Source organism: Heteronotia binoei, chromosome 2 (assembly GCF_032191835.1).
Source record: "Heteronotia binoei isolate CCM8104 ecotype False Entrance Well chromosome 2, APGP_CSIRO_Hbin_v1, whole genome shotgun sequence".
In the NCBI taxonomy this organism is placed as follows: domain Eukaryota; kingdom Metazoa; phylum Chordata; class Lepidosauria; order Squamata; family Gekkonidae; genus Heteronotia; species Heteronotia binoei.
The window spans coordinates 198,207,470-198,225,185 of NC_083224.1; the positions used below are offsets into that span (position 1 = coordinate 198,207,470).

The following is a 17,716-nucleotide window of genomic DNA, read 5'->3' on the forward strand; positions in this document are numbered from 1 at the left end:
AAGTATCTGGATTTCATCATATATTAACTATCTATGTTTATGATTTAGTTTGAGTCTTTACCTGTTATGTAAACTGTCCACGTAACGAATTACAGGTGTGTAAGTGATTGTAAAGAATTCCTTTATGTATTAATTTATATTATTTAATTTATATTTTGATGTATAATGATAATGCCTTGCTTACTTGTATACCAAAGATTTTGACTAAGCTGTATGGAGTTATTTAAAATAATAAAAATTATTAGTTATAAAAAAAAAAAACACGCCTCAAAACCGGAAGCGGGTCACACTGTCTCTTTGCTGAAGAAAATTTACCAGCATAACAGCATCAGTCTTCAATTGATATGAATAATACAGCATACCACCTTCTGGACATTAAATAAGTATAGAGCTTTGTCTCTTTACTGTGGACTCCTTGCATCGTTGCTTAGCGATCAGCGTACGATTGTATATTGCCTATTTAATATTGTAAAAGTCATTGTGCTAAGTATTGGGATGCTAATATTCATATATATGTTTTCCCATTAATCTGAATGCCTGGCATTGAAGCAGAAACTCTAGTGAGCCCCGGCTGTGGTTAATGTAGCTACTAATGTAATGGTCAACTATGGTTATATGATAAAGGGAAACTGAACGCAAATCCTGAATGACCAGCAATGTTATGACTGCCCCCTCCTTAAAGAAGAAGAAGAAGAAGATGAAGATATTGGATTTATATCCCGCCCTCCACTCCGAAGAGTCTCAGAGCAGCTCCCAATCTCCTTTACCTTCCTCCCCCAAAACAGACACCCTGTGAGGTGGGTGGGGCTGGAGAGGGCTCTCACAGCAGCTGCCCTTTCAAGGACAACCTCTGCCAGAGCTATGGCTGACCCAAGGCCATGCTAGCAGGTGCAAGTGGAGGAGTGGGGAATCAAACCCAGTTCTCCCAGATAAGAGTCCGCACACTTAACCACTACACCAAACTGGCTCTCCAAAGCAGACTCCAAACACTAAAAAAACCCCGCAACACTGAAACACAACTGACAGATGAACTAGCATTCATGCAGCAGATATAAGAGGGGACACAGACCTTCTCCAACTAGTATCCGAAGGAGGCGACAGATACACGGTGCCGTACGGACAACTGTCCACTTGGATCAGGAAGTCAAGGGAGTAGAACGCCGTGCAAAGAGAAACCTTCTGCAATATGCCTTTTAAAAGGTTCCAATCACTCAACTTGAATCAGAAAGCAACAGAAAGGCTGCTTTGGCCAGATATTGCCAGCCCAGCACACAACAATGGGGTGAGTATACTGAGTCGCAGGGCTTTTTATGTAGAAAAAGCCCAGCAGGAATTCATTTGCATATTAGGCCACACCCCTGGCATCACCATTGTGTTGCATAGGGCTTTTTTGTAGGAAAAGCCCAGAAGCAACTCATTTGCGTATTACACCACACTCCTGACACCAAGCCAGCTGGAATTACATTCCTGAGCATTCCTGCTAGAGAAAAAGCCCTGTTGAGTCGGATCCTGTAGATCCATTCTGCCAGTAGCAGAGTTTCCCTCTGAAGATGATGATGATGATATTGGATTTATATCCTGACCACTCTGAATCTCAGAGTGGCCACAGACACCCTGTGAGGTGGGTGGGGCTGAAAGACTCTCCTAGAAGCTGCCCTTCCAAGGACAGAGTCTCAGAGCGGCTCACAATCTCCTTTACCTTCCCCCCCCCCCCAAAAAAAACCCAGACACCCTGCGAGGTAGGTGCGGCTGAGAGAGCTCTCCCAGAAGCTGCCCTTCCAAGGACAGAGTCTCAGAGCGGCCTACAATCTCCTTTCCCTTCCTTCCCCACAATAGACACCTTGTGAAGTGGGTGGGGCCCAGAGAGCTCTTACAGCAGCTGCCCTTTCAAGGACAACTCCTGCGAAAGCTATGGGTGACCCAAGGCCATTCCAGCAGCTGCAAGTGGACGAGTGCGGAATCAAACCCCAGCTCTCCCAGATAAGAGCCTGCGCACTTAACCACTACACCAAACTGGCTCTCTGTCACAAGGAGCCTTCCCCTGATGTCTACATGTCTAGGCCGTACCCACCACAAACCAATCTCTTGGCCTTCATGGAGGCAGAGTTCTAAAAGAGGAATGACATTTAGCCTCACAGCATCCTCCCTTCTTCAACTCTCCCTTTAGTTTTTGGTATATTCCGATGCCAGACAAAAAAGCGGCTCGTTGAAACAGAGGTCTGCACAACAAACTTGGGTGAAGTTTTCCAGATGCAAGAAACGAGCCGGCCCCCACCCAACCCCGGAATGCTTAAACCACAGCCTGTCTGCTTCTCTCTCTCTTCCACCTCCCAGCAGGGAAGACATCGGCCCTCATCTTGCTCTCTCTGTGGTGTGGAGGCTTAAAGGTGAGAAAGTACTCAAGAAACTGTGGTTTGTGAAACCAGATGCCACAATGAACCACTGTGAGCGTAACAGCAGTTCACAGGCCAGTTGTAAGCCAAGCTGACATCCTTGGTTTGCTAGACTGTATTCAGTCATTGCAACTGACCAGGGCTTTTTCAAACCAAAACTCAGTTTATCCCGACATCTGAATGCATTGGGAAGGGACCGTGGCTCAGTGCTAGAGCATCTGCTTGGGAAGCAGAAGGTCCCAGGTTCAATCCCCGGCATCTCCAACTCAAAAGGGTCCAGGCAGTAGGTGATGGAGATGGAGGGACGGTGGCTCAGTGGTAGAGCATCTGCTTGGGAAGCAGAAGGTCCCAGGTTCAATCCCCGGCATCTCCAACTCAAAAGGGTCCAGGCAAGTAGGTGTGAAAAACCTCAGCTTGAGACCCTGGAGAGCCACTGCCAGTCTAAGAAAACAATACTGACTTTGATGGACCAAGGGTCTGATTCAGTATAAGGCAGCTTCATATATTCATATGCTCATTCTTCCTCTGTGCTTTCAACATGGTCTCTTCCTCTGCAGAGCCAGATTAACAATTAGGCCAAGTAGGCACTGGCCTATGGGCCCCTACGCCTTTAGGGACACCAGGTTGGCTTTTCCCCATGGTTTCCCCCCTGCTTGCAGCCCTCCCAGCCTGCACACGCAGCCAGCAACTGAGCCGCTCTTTGCCCGGCTTGCCTGGTGCGGCTGCTGCTGGCGTCCTCGCCAAGTTTGCCTCTCTCTGCCTCTCCCCCACAGCTTTGTCAAAGGGGCTTTGGAGAAGGGGCCTGCAGGCTGCAGCCGGGGCCATGGGGTGGGTGCTCAGACTCTGAGATAATTTGTGAGGGGGGGGCCCCCGGGGGGCCCCCCAAAGTTTCAACTGACTCGGGGCCTCCGCAGAGTTTAATCTGCCACTGTTCCTCTGCTTCGAGTTCAAATGCTGGAAGCCATCCCTTTGGTCTTTTCCTTGTCTTGGTGTACGAGGAACAGATGAGCTACTCAAGACTATTCCGAAAGAGTCCAAAATATTCAGTATTTTGGGAGCACAAGACCCTCCCCCCCCAGAGTGTCCTCCCCACCTGCCTTCACTGCACTTTCCCCCCATTCCTAGCAATTGTTTCTCCTTCTCGCAACCCAGTTTTGTGCCACCCATCTGTTGTCCTCCTCTAAATTACCATAAAAGTTTATGTCATGACACCACACAGCAGCCAGACATATTTGGCTACAGGATGTCACCATAAAGACAATTCAGAGTGGGGGGAATGTTTTGAACTGGGGGGGGGAGACCTGCCCATACACAGTTGTGTGCACACCTGTGCAAAGCGATTGTGAAAAAACGTGTCTCCTTCGCCTCCGCTCAGCCTTTCCTCTCTGCCTTCTCCGCAGTTTTGGAGAGAGAGAGAGAGAAACCCCTTCCTGGATTATTGGTGCCCTCTCTCTGCTGTGTTGAAGCATTGCTGCAGATAATCACAGGCTGCTATTGCAAACTGACAGTTCAGAAGAGGTCAGGTGGTGAAATGGGCCAATGGGATTCCAGGTGGCACACATTGGCCAATAGGATTCCAGCTCAGCAAAACTGGCTAACAGGGCTCCACATGGCCCAATAAAGCCAACGATTCTGGGCAAAGTGTAGTCCAAACTGCTCCCGCCCTCTCCCTGCTTAGTGGCTAGCCAGCATCCCATCTCAATTATCTAGACAGATCCAGGTGGGAAGTCACGTTGGTCTGAAGCAGGAGTCCAGTAGCACCTTTAAGACCAACCAACTTGTATTCAGAAGATCAGCTTTTGTCTGCATGCACATTTCTTCAGATGAGGAATCGGGAACAGTAAGCAGAGCTACATATAGCTGGTGGGGTTTAGAATGCAAAGTGGTACAAAGTTAAAATCCAATAGGAAAAAAGGAAAGGAAAGGTCCCCTGTGCAAGCACCAGTCATTTCCAACTCTGGGGTGACGTTGCTTTCACAACGTTTTCACGGCAGACTTTTTACGGGGTGGTTTGCCATTGCCTTCCCCAGTCCTCTACACTCCCCCCCAGCAAGCTGGGTACCCATTTGACCAACCTCGGAAGGATGGAAGGCTGAGTCAACCTCGAGCCGGCTACCTGAAAACTCAGCTTCCGCCACCGGGGATTGAACTCAGGTCGTGAGCAGAGCTTAGGACTGCAGTACTGCAGCTTTAACACTCTGCGCTACGGGGCTCTTGTAAAATCCAATAGCAGAATAGTAAAATTAACAAATTCAGAAAACCAACAGAATAATTAACAGACATTCTCCCATTCTGACATGTTATTGGTTTCCCATGCTAATGCTACCCAGATCAAAGGTTTTCTGAATTCGTTAATTTTACTATTCTGCTATTGCAGGGGTGGCCAACGGTAGCTCTCCAGATGTTTTTTGCCTACAACTTCCATCAGCCCCAGCCATTGGCCATGCTGGCTGGGGCTGATGGGAATTGTAGGCAAAAAAACATCTGGAGAGCTACCGTTGGCCACCCCTGTGCTATTGGATTTTAACTTTGTACCACTTTGCATTTTACGTAGCTCTGCTTACCATACCGCATTCCTCATCTGAAGAAGCGTGCATACACACGAAAGCTTGCATTCTGAATAAAACTTTGCTTATCTCCACGATCTGTGTGCCCCCCAGCTCACCATCCCAGATACCTGCAGGAAAACCCTCTGCGTTGGCTTTGGTTTCGCTAGCTGACCCCCAGACAAGCCAGCATCTATGTATCCCCATCCTCCACCTCCGTCCTCTTGCCACAAGGCTAAGTCAAAGGATATCTGCCTGCCGTGTTTATCCACCGACAGCGGACGGCGGTGCGGTGAGCCCAGGCGATTCCGGTCACGATACACTCTGTCCACCAGCCCATGGTGCCGGGTAGTCCTGCTGGTGTCTAATCCCGATGACTGAAATGGAGTCTACGGGGAAAAAAAAAAAGTCAAACCAGAGGATGTCAAAGTGGAGGCACGACCGGACAGGGTGAGGGGAAGAGAAACAGAGCGCCCTGACCAAAGTAACTGTTCGTTACTGACAGGGGCCCAGTGGATTATGTAACATCATAATACATGGTATGTAAAGTGCTGATGTAAAGTAAAGTCCCCAGCTTGCTGGGGGGAAAGTGTAGATGACTGGAGAAGGCAATGGCAAACCACCCCGTAAAAGTCTGCCGTGAAAACATTGTGATGCGACGTCACCCCAGAGTCGGAAATGACTGGTGCTTGCACAGGGGACCTTTCCTTTCCTTTAAGAGCCCCGTGGTGCAGAGTGGTAAATCTGCAGTACTGCAGTCGGGAGTTCTCTGCTCACGACCTGAGTTCAATCCCAGTGAAAGCTGGTTCTGGTAGCCGGCTCCAGATTGACTCAGCCTTCCATCCTTCCAAGGTGGGTAAAACGAGTCCCCAGCTTGCTGCGGGGAAAGTGCAAAAGACTGGGGAAGGCAATGCAAACCACCCCGTAAAAAAGTCTGCTGTGAAAATGTTGTGAAAGCAACGTCACCCCAGAGTTGGACATGACTGGTGCTTGCACAGGGAACTACCTTTACCTTTAAAGTGCTGATCGGGTTCTGAGCTTAATGCTGTAACTGATTTTATTGTGACTTTAGCTGTTCTTGATTGTTTGTCTCATTATTACTTATTTTGATGTACTCTGCCCTGAGCCCCCATGGCGGAATGGGCAGAAAATAATAATAATAATCATCATGATGATGATGATAAACAGTAAAAACAACAACAATAACAATAATAATTCATAGGGCTCAAAGGGGGTCCCTCAAGATACTGTGGCATTCCAAGAAAATTTTACCTTTGCTTCTAAAAGCGGAACATTTAGGGAACAGGTGCTGCTTCACTTGGTCAGACCAAAGGCTCACAGCAGCATGTCACTTAAGCTCCGTGGCAGAGCATTTGCCTTGAATGCAGAATCCAGGGTCAATCCCAGGCATCTCCAGTTTTAAAGAATGCCCAGGCAACAGGTAACGTGAAAGACCTCTGTCCGAGGCCATGGAGAAGCGCTGCCAGTCTGAGCAGGCGATACTGACCTGGATGGACCAACGGTCTGATTCCACATAAGGCAGCTTCAGGTGTTCAATTATGTTTCTAATGCTGGAAAAGCCCAACTGCCAAAACAAGGCAGAAGGAGAGGCAAGAGACCTTCTACTGATCCTTTCCCCCAGCATCTGAAGTTACCCCTGAGAAGCTAAGAGAGAGGAGGGACGGTGGCTCAGTGGCAGAGCATCTGCTTGGTACGCAGAAGGTCCCAGGTTCAATCCCTGGCATCTCCAGCTAAAAAGGGTCCAGGCAGTAGGTGATGGAGATGGAGGGACGGTGGCTCAGTGGCAGAGCCTCTGCTTGGGAAGCAGAAGGTCCCAGTTTCAATCCCCGGCATCTCCAATTCAAAAGGGTCCAGACAGTAGGAGATGGAGGGATGGTGGCTCAGTGGTAGAGCATCTGCTTGGGAAGCAGAAGGTCCCAGGTTCAATCCCCAGCATCTCCAACTATAAAAAGGGTCCAGGAAAGTAGGCAAGAAAAACCTCAGCTTGAGACCCTGGAGAACCGCTGTCAGTCTGAGTAGACAATACTGACTTTAGGAAGGGATGGTAGCTCAGTGGTAGAGTGTCTGTTTGGTAAGCAGAAGGTCTCAGGTTCAATCCCCAGCATCTCCAACGAAAAAGGGTCCAGGAAAGTAAGCGTGGAAAATCTCATGCTTGAGATCCTGGAGAGCTGCTGCCAGTCTGAGTAGACAATACTGACTTTTTTTAACATATGATAAGTTTATTTTAGAAATTCCTAGTTATACAGAACTTTGTTGGGTGAAATAGTATTAAGTAGATTAATTCCATATATAACAAAATTCTACTATGCATAAAGTACTATGGTATATATAACATTGTAGAACATCTTATTTAGCATTTAAGATAACATCCAGTTCACCAATCAATCAATCTATAGATAAATAAATAAATATCTTCTAAGGATAAGTTAACTGGTAATTGGGCTAGAATTTTGACTCTTAAGCTAAGAATAATGCCTTGCTCCACCCCAAGCCAAACAAAAGGGAATATTTAAATACAAAGAGAAAGAAGGGATAGCATAAGTTAGAAAGAATTATAGAGAGAGAAACTGAAGGTAAGCTGTGTTAATAGGTAAGATGTTTTTAGATTCAGCATATTCCAAAAACGGAAGCCATTTTTCTTCAAAAGATGTGAGCTTGGGGTAAATGTCGGACAAGGAAAGCTGTTCCATGATTTCCTCCATTATTAAAATGTCCCAGATTTTTGCGAACCAAAGTTCAAGTAATGGCAAGGTGCTGGATTTCCATGCAGATGCTATAGCTGTTTTAGCAGCTGTAAGAAAACTTTCAATCCATTTGCGAGAAAGCTTTGGAAACTCCAGAGATTGCCAGGATTGCAAAAAAAAAAAAAAGAGAGAGAGAGAGAGAGAGAGACTTCAGGGGAGTGTGGGATGTTGCAACCAGTAATGTTACTGACTTTGATGGACCGAGGAGGGGTCTGATTCAGTAGAAGGTAGCTTCATATGTTCGTATGAGGGGCAGAGGCTCAATGCCAGAGCACAAATACCCCCAAGTGTCAGGCAGTGGGGGCTTTGGAAAGCTGCTGCCCAGTTCTGCTTGTCAAGTAAAACTTAAGAAGGACTGTCAGGTTTCTGCATTACGGGGTTTTACCAAAGCACAAGGGACAGTGACCCTGCCCATCTGAGGGTGGGAGTTCCCCTTGATACGCACAGCAGATGCTGTCCCAGCCATGAAGTGAGAAAGGAGAAGACGGTGGAGCCTTGAGAGGACACTTAAGACGCCGATGGAAAAAACGTGAAGACAAGACTAAAAAGAGGTCTGAGGAAAGGTGTGGAGGTGGGAAATCTCTGCGGAAATTCCAAACCGATGTCTCCGTTGCAGCGGAAAAAAAGGAACTGAGCAGTAAGGTGCGATTCCCCCGAGTGGAGCGTGCCCAGTTTGCCACCACCTTCCCTGGGGAACAATCCCCCCATGTTCCCTGGGGAGGTGAGGGATTTTGAACTGTTTTGTAGCTGTAAACATTTTCCAAATCCAAGCTCTGAACCAGCAAAAAGACCTTCAGTGTGATGAACATATGAAGCTGCCTTATACTGAATCAGACAACCCTCGGTCCATCAGTCAGTCTTGTCTACTCAGACTGGCAGTGGCTCTCCAGGGTCTGAAGCTGAGGTTTTTCACACCTATTTGCCTGGAGCCTTTTAGCTGGAGATGCCGGGGACTGAACCTGGGACCTTCTGCTTCCCAAGCAGATGCTCTGCCACTGAGCCACCGTCCCTCCATCTCCATCACCTACTGCCTGGACCCTTTTGAGTTGGAGATGCCGGGGATTGAACCTGGGACCTTCTGCTTGGCAGGTAGATGCTCTACCACTGAGCCACCGTCCCTCCATCTCCATCACCTACTGCCTGGACCCTTTTGAGTTGGAGATGCCGGGGATTGAACCTGGGACCTTCTGCTTCCCAAGCAGATGCTCTACCACTGAGCCACCGTCCCTCCATCTCCATCACCTACCACCTGGACCCTTTTTAGTTGGAGATGCCAGGGATTGAACCTGGGACCTTCTGCTTCCCAAGCAGATGCTCTACCACTGAGCCACCGTCCTTCCATCTCCATCACCTACCACCTGGACCCTTTTTAGTTGGAGATGCCAGGGATTGAACCTGGGACCTTCTGCTTCCCAAGCAGATGCTCTACCACTGAGCCACCGTCCCTCCATCTCCATCACCTACCACCTGGACCCTTTTTAGTTGGAGATGCCAGGGATTGAACCTGGGACCTTCTGCTTCCCAAGCAGATGCTCTACCACTGAGCCACCGTCTCTCCATCTCCATCCCCATCACCTACTGCCTGGACCCTTTTGAGCTGGAGATGCCGGGGATTGAACCTGGGACCTTCTGCTTCCCAAGCAGATGCTCTACCACTGAGCTACCGTCCCTCCATCTCCATCACCTACCACCTGGACCCTTTTTAGTTGGAGATGCCAGGAATTGAACCTGGGACCTTCTGCTTCCCAAGCAGATGCTCTACCACTGAGCCACCGTCTCTCCATCTCCATCACCTACTGCCTGGACCCTTTTGAGCTGGAGATGCCGGGGATTGAACCTGGGACCTTCTGCTTCCCAAGCAGATGCTCTACCACTGAGCCACCGACCCTCCCCCAGACACCACATAGAAGTAACATTTAATTGTTATAAAATATTTCTAAGTTCCTTTTCCTTGAGAACCCCAAGGCAACTAACAGAAATACACTAAAACACCATATTAAACAGGTTAAAGTAAAAAAACCCATCGGCAATAGAACAGATGTTCTTTTTTTTAAAAAAGGAACCCAATGTAATCTACGATCAGACAAATGCTTTCTGAAACAGAAACGTTTTCGTGGCTCTCCAAAAAGTCAACCAGACCCCCCCCCCCGAAGTGTTTGTTCCATTAGAGTGTCAGCAAGAGAGCAGGCTGCAGTCAGGTGCACCTCTCGGAGTAAGGGCACCCTTCAAAGATATTGAACAGGTCAAGTGGAGTCAGCATATGAGACAATCCTTCAAGCACAGGAGTGCCCAGCTCTGAAAAGAAAAAGACTGCAGATGTCCCTTTTCTCTGAATCAGAGACTCAGAGCGGCCTACAATCTCCTTTCCCTTCCTCCCCCACAACAGACACCCTGTAAGGTGGGTGGGGCTGAGAGGGCTCTCTCAGGAGCTGCAATTTCAGGGACAGAGTCTCAGAGCGGCCTACAATCTCCTTTCCCTTCCTCCCCCACAACAGACACCCTGTGAGGTGGGTGGGGCTGAGAGGGCTCTCTCAGGAGCTGCCCTTTCAGGGACAGAGTCTCAGAGCGGCCTACAATCTCCTTTCCCTTCCCCCCCACAACAGATGCCCTGTGAGGTGGGTGGGGCTGAGAGGGCTCTCACAGCAGCTGCTCTTTCAGGGACAACTCCTGTGATAGCTATGGCTAACCCAAGGTCCTTCCAGTACCTGCAAGTGGAGGAGTGGGGAATCAAACCCAGTTCTTCCTGACAAGAGTCTGCACACTTCACCACTACATCAAACTGGCTCTCAGCTTTAAAGATAACACTGAACTGAAGCTGGGAATAGGATGAAGCTGATTCCTCCCTATTGAAATGCAATCAGCTTGATTTTGGACAGCCACGCTTTCTGGACTGTTTTCAAGGGCAGCCCCACGCAGAAAACATTTACAAGTAGTCCAGCCTGGAAGGTAACGAAATTTCCTGCAACTGGCGCTGTGTGCCATGCATGGCTTCTTGCCCCACTGCAGTGATGTGATGCAATTTTTAAAAAGCACAAATGCGCACAAAGATTAAATACACACGCTCGATTCTGTATCATTAAGCCATAAACAGAATCTGAAGAACTAAAACTGGGACGGTGGCTCAGTGGTAGAGCATCTGCTTGGGAAGCAGAAGGTCCCAGGTTCAATCCCTGGCATCTCCAAAAAAGGGTCCAGGCAAATAGGTGTGAAAAACCTCAGCTTCAGACCCTGGAGAGCTGCTGCCAGTCTGAGAAGACAATACTGACTTTGATGGACCAAAGGTCTGATTCAGTATAAGGCAGCTTCATATGTTCACATGCTCTTGGTCTAGAGCAGAGGTGGCCAAACTGTGGCTCAGGAGCCATATGTGGCTCTTTCACACATATTGTGTGGCCCTCAAAGCTCCCACTGCCCTGGCGGATGGTAGCTTGGAGAATGCATTTAAAATTAAAGATGCTTTCTTTCCACCTCTCCCTCCCCCATCTATTTTCCTTCCTTTCAGCTCTCAAACATCTGATGTTCATGTCTTGTGGCTCTCAAACACCTTACGTCTATTCCAGGGGTGGCCAACGGTAGCTCTCCATATGTTTTTTTTTGCCTACAACTCCCATCAGCCCCAGCCATTGGTCATGCTGGCTGAGGCTGATGGGAGTTGTAGGCAAAAAAAAAAACATCTAGAGCGCTACCGTTGGCTACCCCTGGTCTATTCTATGTGGCTCTTATGTTAAGCAAGTTTGGCCACCCCTGGTCTAGAGATTGTAATTTTTTTTTTTTAAATCAGAGTGTAAGCCAGACAACAGGAAGCAACGAGCAGGTAAGCCTCACCTGGAAAGGTAGGTCCATAGCGCTGCTCCCAATCTGATTGACGTTGGGCAGGGAGCCCCCATAGTACTGGCCACGACTCTGCCCCAACTGTAAATACTGTGTTTTCTGCAGCTGCAACTGGAGGGCAAAGAGAGAGAGGGGGGGGGGGAAAGGATGAATCAAGTTGCACCGATTCTGCAGGAAGAAGAAACAGGGACATTTTTTTTTAAATTATTTTATCAAATTTATATCCTGCCCTCCCCTGATGAGCTCAGAAGATACACCTGGGAGACCTGCCCACCCAGGTGGACTGGTTGCAAATGACTCAGTCGTCGATCCAAAATCTACCGTGCAGAGAGTCCCAAGTTAAATCCACACGATCTCCAGTGGCGGATCTGGAGGAAGGTGGTGCTTTTTCTCTCAAGGCCCTGGAAAGCCTCAACCAGACAGAGTAATCACAAAGTAACCAGGCTAGAGGTCTGACTTTATGTAAGGGATATTCGTATATACGCATCAGAAGGCAGTGAGGGGGAAAGCTATCAAGTTTGTCATATGCATCCTTTTAAACGTACGTCTGAACAACGCTAATCTGAACTGCTGCTAGAAATCATTGCACTTTCTGGAAAACGAGTTCTTACTTTTATTGTTGTGGGGCCTAAGAAGGACTGTTTGGTCAAACAAACCAAACAGGTAACAGCAGCAGCATCAAGCTTGCTGCCAACTGGGGTCATCGGCAAGGCTTTTTTTTGTAGCAGGAACTCCTTTGCATATTAGGCCACACCCCTCTGATGTAGCCAATCCTCCAGGAGCTTATAGGGCTCTTTGTACAGGGCCTACTGTAAGCTCCAGAAGGATTGGCTACGTCAGGGGAGGGGTGGCCTAATATGCAAAAGAGTTCCTGATGCAAAAAAGCCCTGGTCATCGGCCACCTCTGTTTTATGCCCCTTCAGCTGCCACCTCTGAGAGATCAGAGCTATTCAAAGTTACCACATTTGCTATAATCAAGGCGGATGGTTCAGGTTCTTTGCCCTCCACACTGGTTGAAAGCAACAGAGCTGCTTTTGCCCTCTCAGGCGCACTGAAAACCAAACTGAGACCCCATCAGACCCCAAAAGGGCATGTTGGTCCATCAGGTCCACATATTTGGCTCTTCTGCAATGATGGCAACTGTCTTGTCGGCACCAACCTCTCTTCAGCGGAGGCAGATTAACCTCTGTTGGGGAGATGGGTCTTCCCCTTTGAGGACAAGCTCTTTTTTCCCCCGCAGAAAAACATGCCTCCTTGACTGCCAGATGGATGAGCTGCCATCGCTAGACCGATCACTACCTTTGTGGGTTAGCAGTACCGCGGCTTCCTCAGCAGCTAAATGCTTGTCTCCTTGCCCCTGTGGAACGCTAAATGCAGCCCTGATCATTGCTAGATACATACAGAGAGAACGGGAGAGTCCTTTTCCCCACCTGTTCCAAGCAGCACGTGCATTAGTTATTATATTTTCTCACACCCTTCCTCCTGAGAGCTCAGCTCTGCAGGATATGTTTCTCTCCCCTCCCCTTTATCCCTCAACACAACGACCCCACAAGACAGGTTAGTTTCAGACAGGCTGGCCCAACAGAGTGCAGAGGCCTCCCTGACCACATTTGTTTCTTTTCTCATTACATATGCTAAATTCATTCAGTCCTTACATATGTATTCTCACCAAGAAGCACTCTACGTCCTCTGCACTGTAATGTACTTCTTCTGATCACGATATAGCACAATGAATATTGAAATATTCATTTATTTTATATAAAGGTAAAGGTCAGTCCCCTGTGCAAGCACCAGTCGTTTCCAACTCTGGGGTCATGCTGCATCACGACGTTTTTATGGCAGATTTTTTTTTTACACGGTGGTTTGCCACTGCCTTCCCCAGTCCTCTACACTTTACCCCCCAGCAAGCTTTTACCGAACTCAGAAGGACAGAAGTCTGAGTCAACCTTGAGCCGGCTACCTGAACCCAGCTTCCACCGGGATTGAATTCAGGTTGTGAGCAGAGGTCTCCGACTGTAGTACTGCAGCTTTACCACTCTGTGCCACGGGGCTCCTTTATTTTATATATATATATGTATATATACACACACATAGATATAAATAAAACATATATATGTATTTATAAATAAAACATAGCACTGCACCTCACCTCTAAGAAAAAGATTGTTAGTTAACACTCAGTTTACCACTCTTAACAATTAAGAAAGTAAGTTAAGTATGTAATGTAATTTGGTATGGCAGATTTAAATGTACTTCTCTGGTCTGGTTTAGGAACAAGGAAAATAACTCAATACCACCAAGCGTCCCACTTCAAAAGAAAAGATGCTGCAAGGCCATCACCATGCTGGCCAGGAGAAGACCTATGACAGACTCTCACCACAATTAAGGACACATCAACCTCCAATCGTGACATACCTATAACGTTTGGTATATGTCCCGCCCTCAAGCCAAACCCAAACAGATAACCAGGGGCGGCCAAACTTGCTTAATGTAAGAGCCACACAGAATAAACATCGGCTTTCTGAGAGCCGCAAGGCAGGGACATTAGATGTTTGAGAGCCGCAAGACGAGGGAGGGAAAAGTCTCTGTTCATCTAACGGTTGCAGAACTTGCAGTGTGAGGCAGACTTATCTCTAGACCAGGGATGTTGAATTCATTTGTTATGAGGGCCGGATCTGACATAAATGAGACCTTGTTGGGCCGAGCTGTGTGTGTCATAAAATGCAATGCCAGGTAGCGGAGACATAAACTTTATACAGCACAAAGACCAGCACAATTAAAGATTTAAGAAACCCCAAACCCTTAAAACATCAGCACTCATCGGTCTTAAAGGTGCTTCCTTTGTATTTCTCCCATGGGATCCAGGGAACTGGGCAAAGGAAGCTCTGGCTCTTTCCTTCCTTCCCCAGAGGACCAGAAGGAGCCTCAGCCAATACAAGAAAGAGAGGCTTGGTTCAGTAGCTCTGCTGTGCGATTGACTGGCAAAACAAGTTGTTATGCAGAAGGAAGCAAGAGAGAGGGAGAAAGCAGCAGACGACAGTCAGCCGCTTGGGGGCCTGATAGGAGCCCTCCGGGAGTGTGATTCGGCCCCCGGGCCGCATGTTTGAAACCCCTGCCCTAGACAAAGCCGGCAGAGGTGAATGAGGCATTTACCCATTTAAACTGGATGTGAGTACTCAAGCTAAGCATTATCTGAATAACGGTAAAAACAAATTTGCCAGAAATGCTAAAGCTAGGGAAAACAATAATTCAAAACTTTGGGTTACACCAGAACAAATTTCTCAGCCCTGGAAAGCTGTGTTTGCAGTGCCAGCTGCAGAAATGTTACGCAAAAGCTCTTGCTCACTGTTGTATTAAAGAACAGCGCGATCAATGACTTCGGGGAGTCCTGAAGCCTACGAGAGCAGCCAACCTAAAATTGAACAGGGAGGAAACAGGCGTTCCTGGCGTTACACAAGTGACATTTTCAGGAGGCATCGTTTGTGTCGAAAGAAACCAGATAGAAATGCTGCCTGGAGACTTGATTGCCAGGACCGCAATCCAAGAAAAACATGGTGGATTATCTTGCAAAAATTACTCCTGATTTTCCACAACAGCAGCACCTCTGCAGAGACTTTACGTGAACAGAAAAACAAGCCGTAACGCCAGCAGATCCGTGACATGGTATTCCGGAGGAAATCTTCAGTGAAAACGTGCCACAGTTTCCCTGTGCGGAATCCAGGAAGTTTCACCACACCGCATCTGGCCCAAACTCTTTGGTGTCGAATCGACTCGCAGAAAAGACTTATCCAGGCTGCCAACAATCTGACGAAGAAATCTTTTGACAGTGATGGAGATTTAGGTTGTTTGCATGAAGAAGTTAATCTACTTAAAAGTGGGGTCGCAGGAACGCAGTTCCGGCTGCCTTGGCACCAGGGGTGTGGCCTAATATGCAAATGAGTTTCTGCTGGGCTTTTTCTTCCAAAAAAAGCCCTGTGAGAAACGATGGTGGTGTCAGGGGGTGGGGCCTGATATGCGAACAAGTTCCTGCCAGGCTTTTTCTCCAAAGAAAGCCCTGGGAACAAGCATATCCAAGGTTTTACTGTGAGACTAGCTTAACGTAAGAGTCACAAAGAATAAACGTCAGAAGCCTGAGAGCCACAAGACATAAACATCAGATGTTGGAGGGAGGGAGGGAGGGAGGGAGGGAGGGAGGGAGGGAGGGAGGGAGGGAGGGAGGAAGGAAGGAAGGAAGGAAGGAAGGAAGGAAGGAAGGAAGGAAGGAAGGAAGGAAGGAAGGAAGGAAGGAAGGAAGGAAGGAAGGAAGGAAGGAAGGGAGGGAGGGAGGGAGGGAGGGAGGTGGAAAGAAAGCAACTTTAACTTGAAATGCATTCTTCAAGCTGCCAGCTGGTTTGGCTTAGAGAAGTGATTTGAAGAGAGAAATGCCTTCTCCAAGCCAGCTGATAGGGCAGTGGGGGCTTCAAGAGGCGCATAACTTGTGTGAAAGAGACACATGTGGCTCCCAAGCCAGTTTGGCCACCCCTGGTCTAGCCTATGCAAACGCGTGTGTGTGTATGAAGTGTCACCAAGCCACAGATGACTTATGGCGACCCTGTAGGATGTTCAAGGCAAGAGATGACCAGAGGTGGTCTGCCATTGCTTGCCTCTATGTGGCAACCCTAGACTTTTCTGTGGGTCGCCCATCCAAGTGCGAACAAGGGCTGACCCTGCTTAGCTTCTCAGATTTGACGAGACTGGGCTAGCCTGAGCCAGTCAGGTAATTAATGGAAAGTTAACTAAGTTACAATAACGAAGACCTCAAGGAGGTAACCCAGGAAGTTCTCCAGAGGTCTCAGAAGGGCCTGGTTCCAGTCAGTCAGCTGTCAGGATAAGACATTCGGGGAAAAGGGACAGGACTTTAAACAAGAGCACCCAATAAATATCCACGATGAACCAATACTGAGGGGTGCGCCCACAAAGACCAGACCCCCTAGAATAACTTAACAGAAATTAGTTAACATTTGACGAACAAAGCGCAGGTTCTGATATCAAGCAATGAAGACTGGTTGTATTACTATATTTTCATTACATGATTTATCGTTTATCGTTTGGTTTTGCTTTATATCGGGGGGTGGAGAACGTCAGGCCCGAGGGCTGCTTATGGCCCTCGAGATCACTTGGTCTGGCCCTCGTGGTGGCCTCCCTGGGGCCCGGCTGGACAGTGAGGATCGTGCAGCCCAGCTGCACTGTGCAGTAGCCTCCCCAGGGCCCGGCCGGCTGGCTGGCAGGGATCGTGGAGCCATGGCTGCCTGGCCAGGATTGCTGCAGGGTCTGGAAAAGTCACTGTCACAGTTCAGGTAAGTTTCCCTCCTCATTTCTTTATTTCCCTTTCTTCCCCCCATTTTTATTTCCCTTTATTACCCTTTCTTCTCTCCATTTCATTTTCCATTCTTCCCCCTGCCCCGGCTTTATATTATATTTTACTATGTTATTTAATAAAAGGAGAAATTAGTAGTGATTTTGAGACACTGCCTTGAAGTATTTCAGTGTTCAAGAACTGGAAATTTGTGGACTTGCCCTAGGATCACGTGACTTCAGGTTGTTCTACAACAAGGTTTACAGGTGCAGTCTCAAGCAGAATCACACCCTCCTAATCTATCGACTTCGAAGGGCCTCGAGGGGTGTGACACTTGGGACCGCACTGTCAAAAACTGTGCAATAAGATGTTTTAGCGGCTCTTCATTTTAAAGCTATTTTAAGCGGTTCTTCATTCTGGTTGGCTCTCACTGGACCCGTACATAAATACATTGGGGATCTCCTGCAAAAGCAAGGATGTGCAAATGGGCCATCAACTTGTTACCAAGGAAATCTGAACCAGATGAATAAACTTTGGATGAACTCCATCCCAAATCCAGCTATCTTCTAAGCACAAAATGCACTGGGCAAATGACTTACCCCAGTCATTAATATGAGCTTGTGTTGCTGTTGTGCGTGCACATGTGTTCAGTGTCATCACAAAAGAGCCAGTTTGGTGTAGTGCTTAAGTGCACGGACTCTTATCTGGGAGAACCGGGTTTGATTCCCCACTCCTCCACTTGCAGCTGCTGGAATGGCCTTGGGTCAGCCATAGCTCTTATCTGGGAGAACCAGGTTTGATTCCCCACTCCTCCACCTGCAGCTGCTGGAATGGCCTTGGGTCAGC

At 48.0% G+C, this 17,716-nt stretch overlaps 1 protein-coding gene and 1 non-coding gene across 2 annotated transcripts in view; both read right to left on the reverse strand.

Annotated features, from left to right (window-relative positions):
- CRTC1 (CREB regulated transcription coactivator 1) overlaps positions 1-17,716 on the reverse strand; it is a 150,038-nt gene that overhangs the window by 47,581 nt on the left and 84,741 nt on the right. Inside the window, exons 2-4 of the mRNA XM_060232813.1 lie at positions 11,530-11,646; positions 5,194-5,328; positions 1,070-1,134 (exon numbers count right to left, since the gene is read on the reverse strand). Coding sequence (XP_060088796.1) covers positions 1,070-1,134; positions 5,194-5,328; positions 11,530-11,646 — 317 coding nt within the window. The remainder of the gene's footprint in view (positions 1-1,069; positions 1,135-5,193; positions 5,329-11,529; positions 11,647-17,716) is intronic.
- Positions 8,752-8,818, reverse strand: TRNAG-GCC (transfer RNA glycine (anticodon GCC)). The gene has a single exon. It is a non-coding gene; the product is annotated as a tRNA-Gly (tRNA).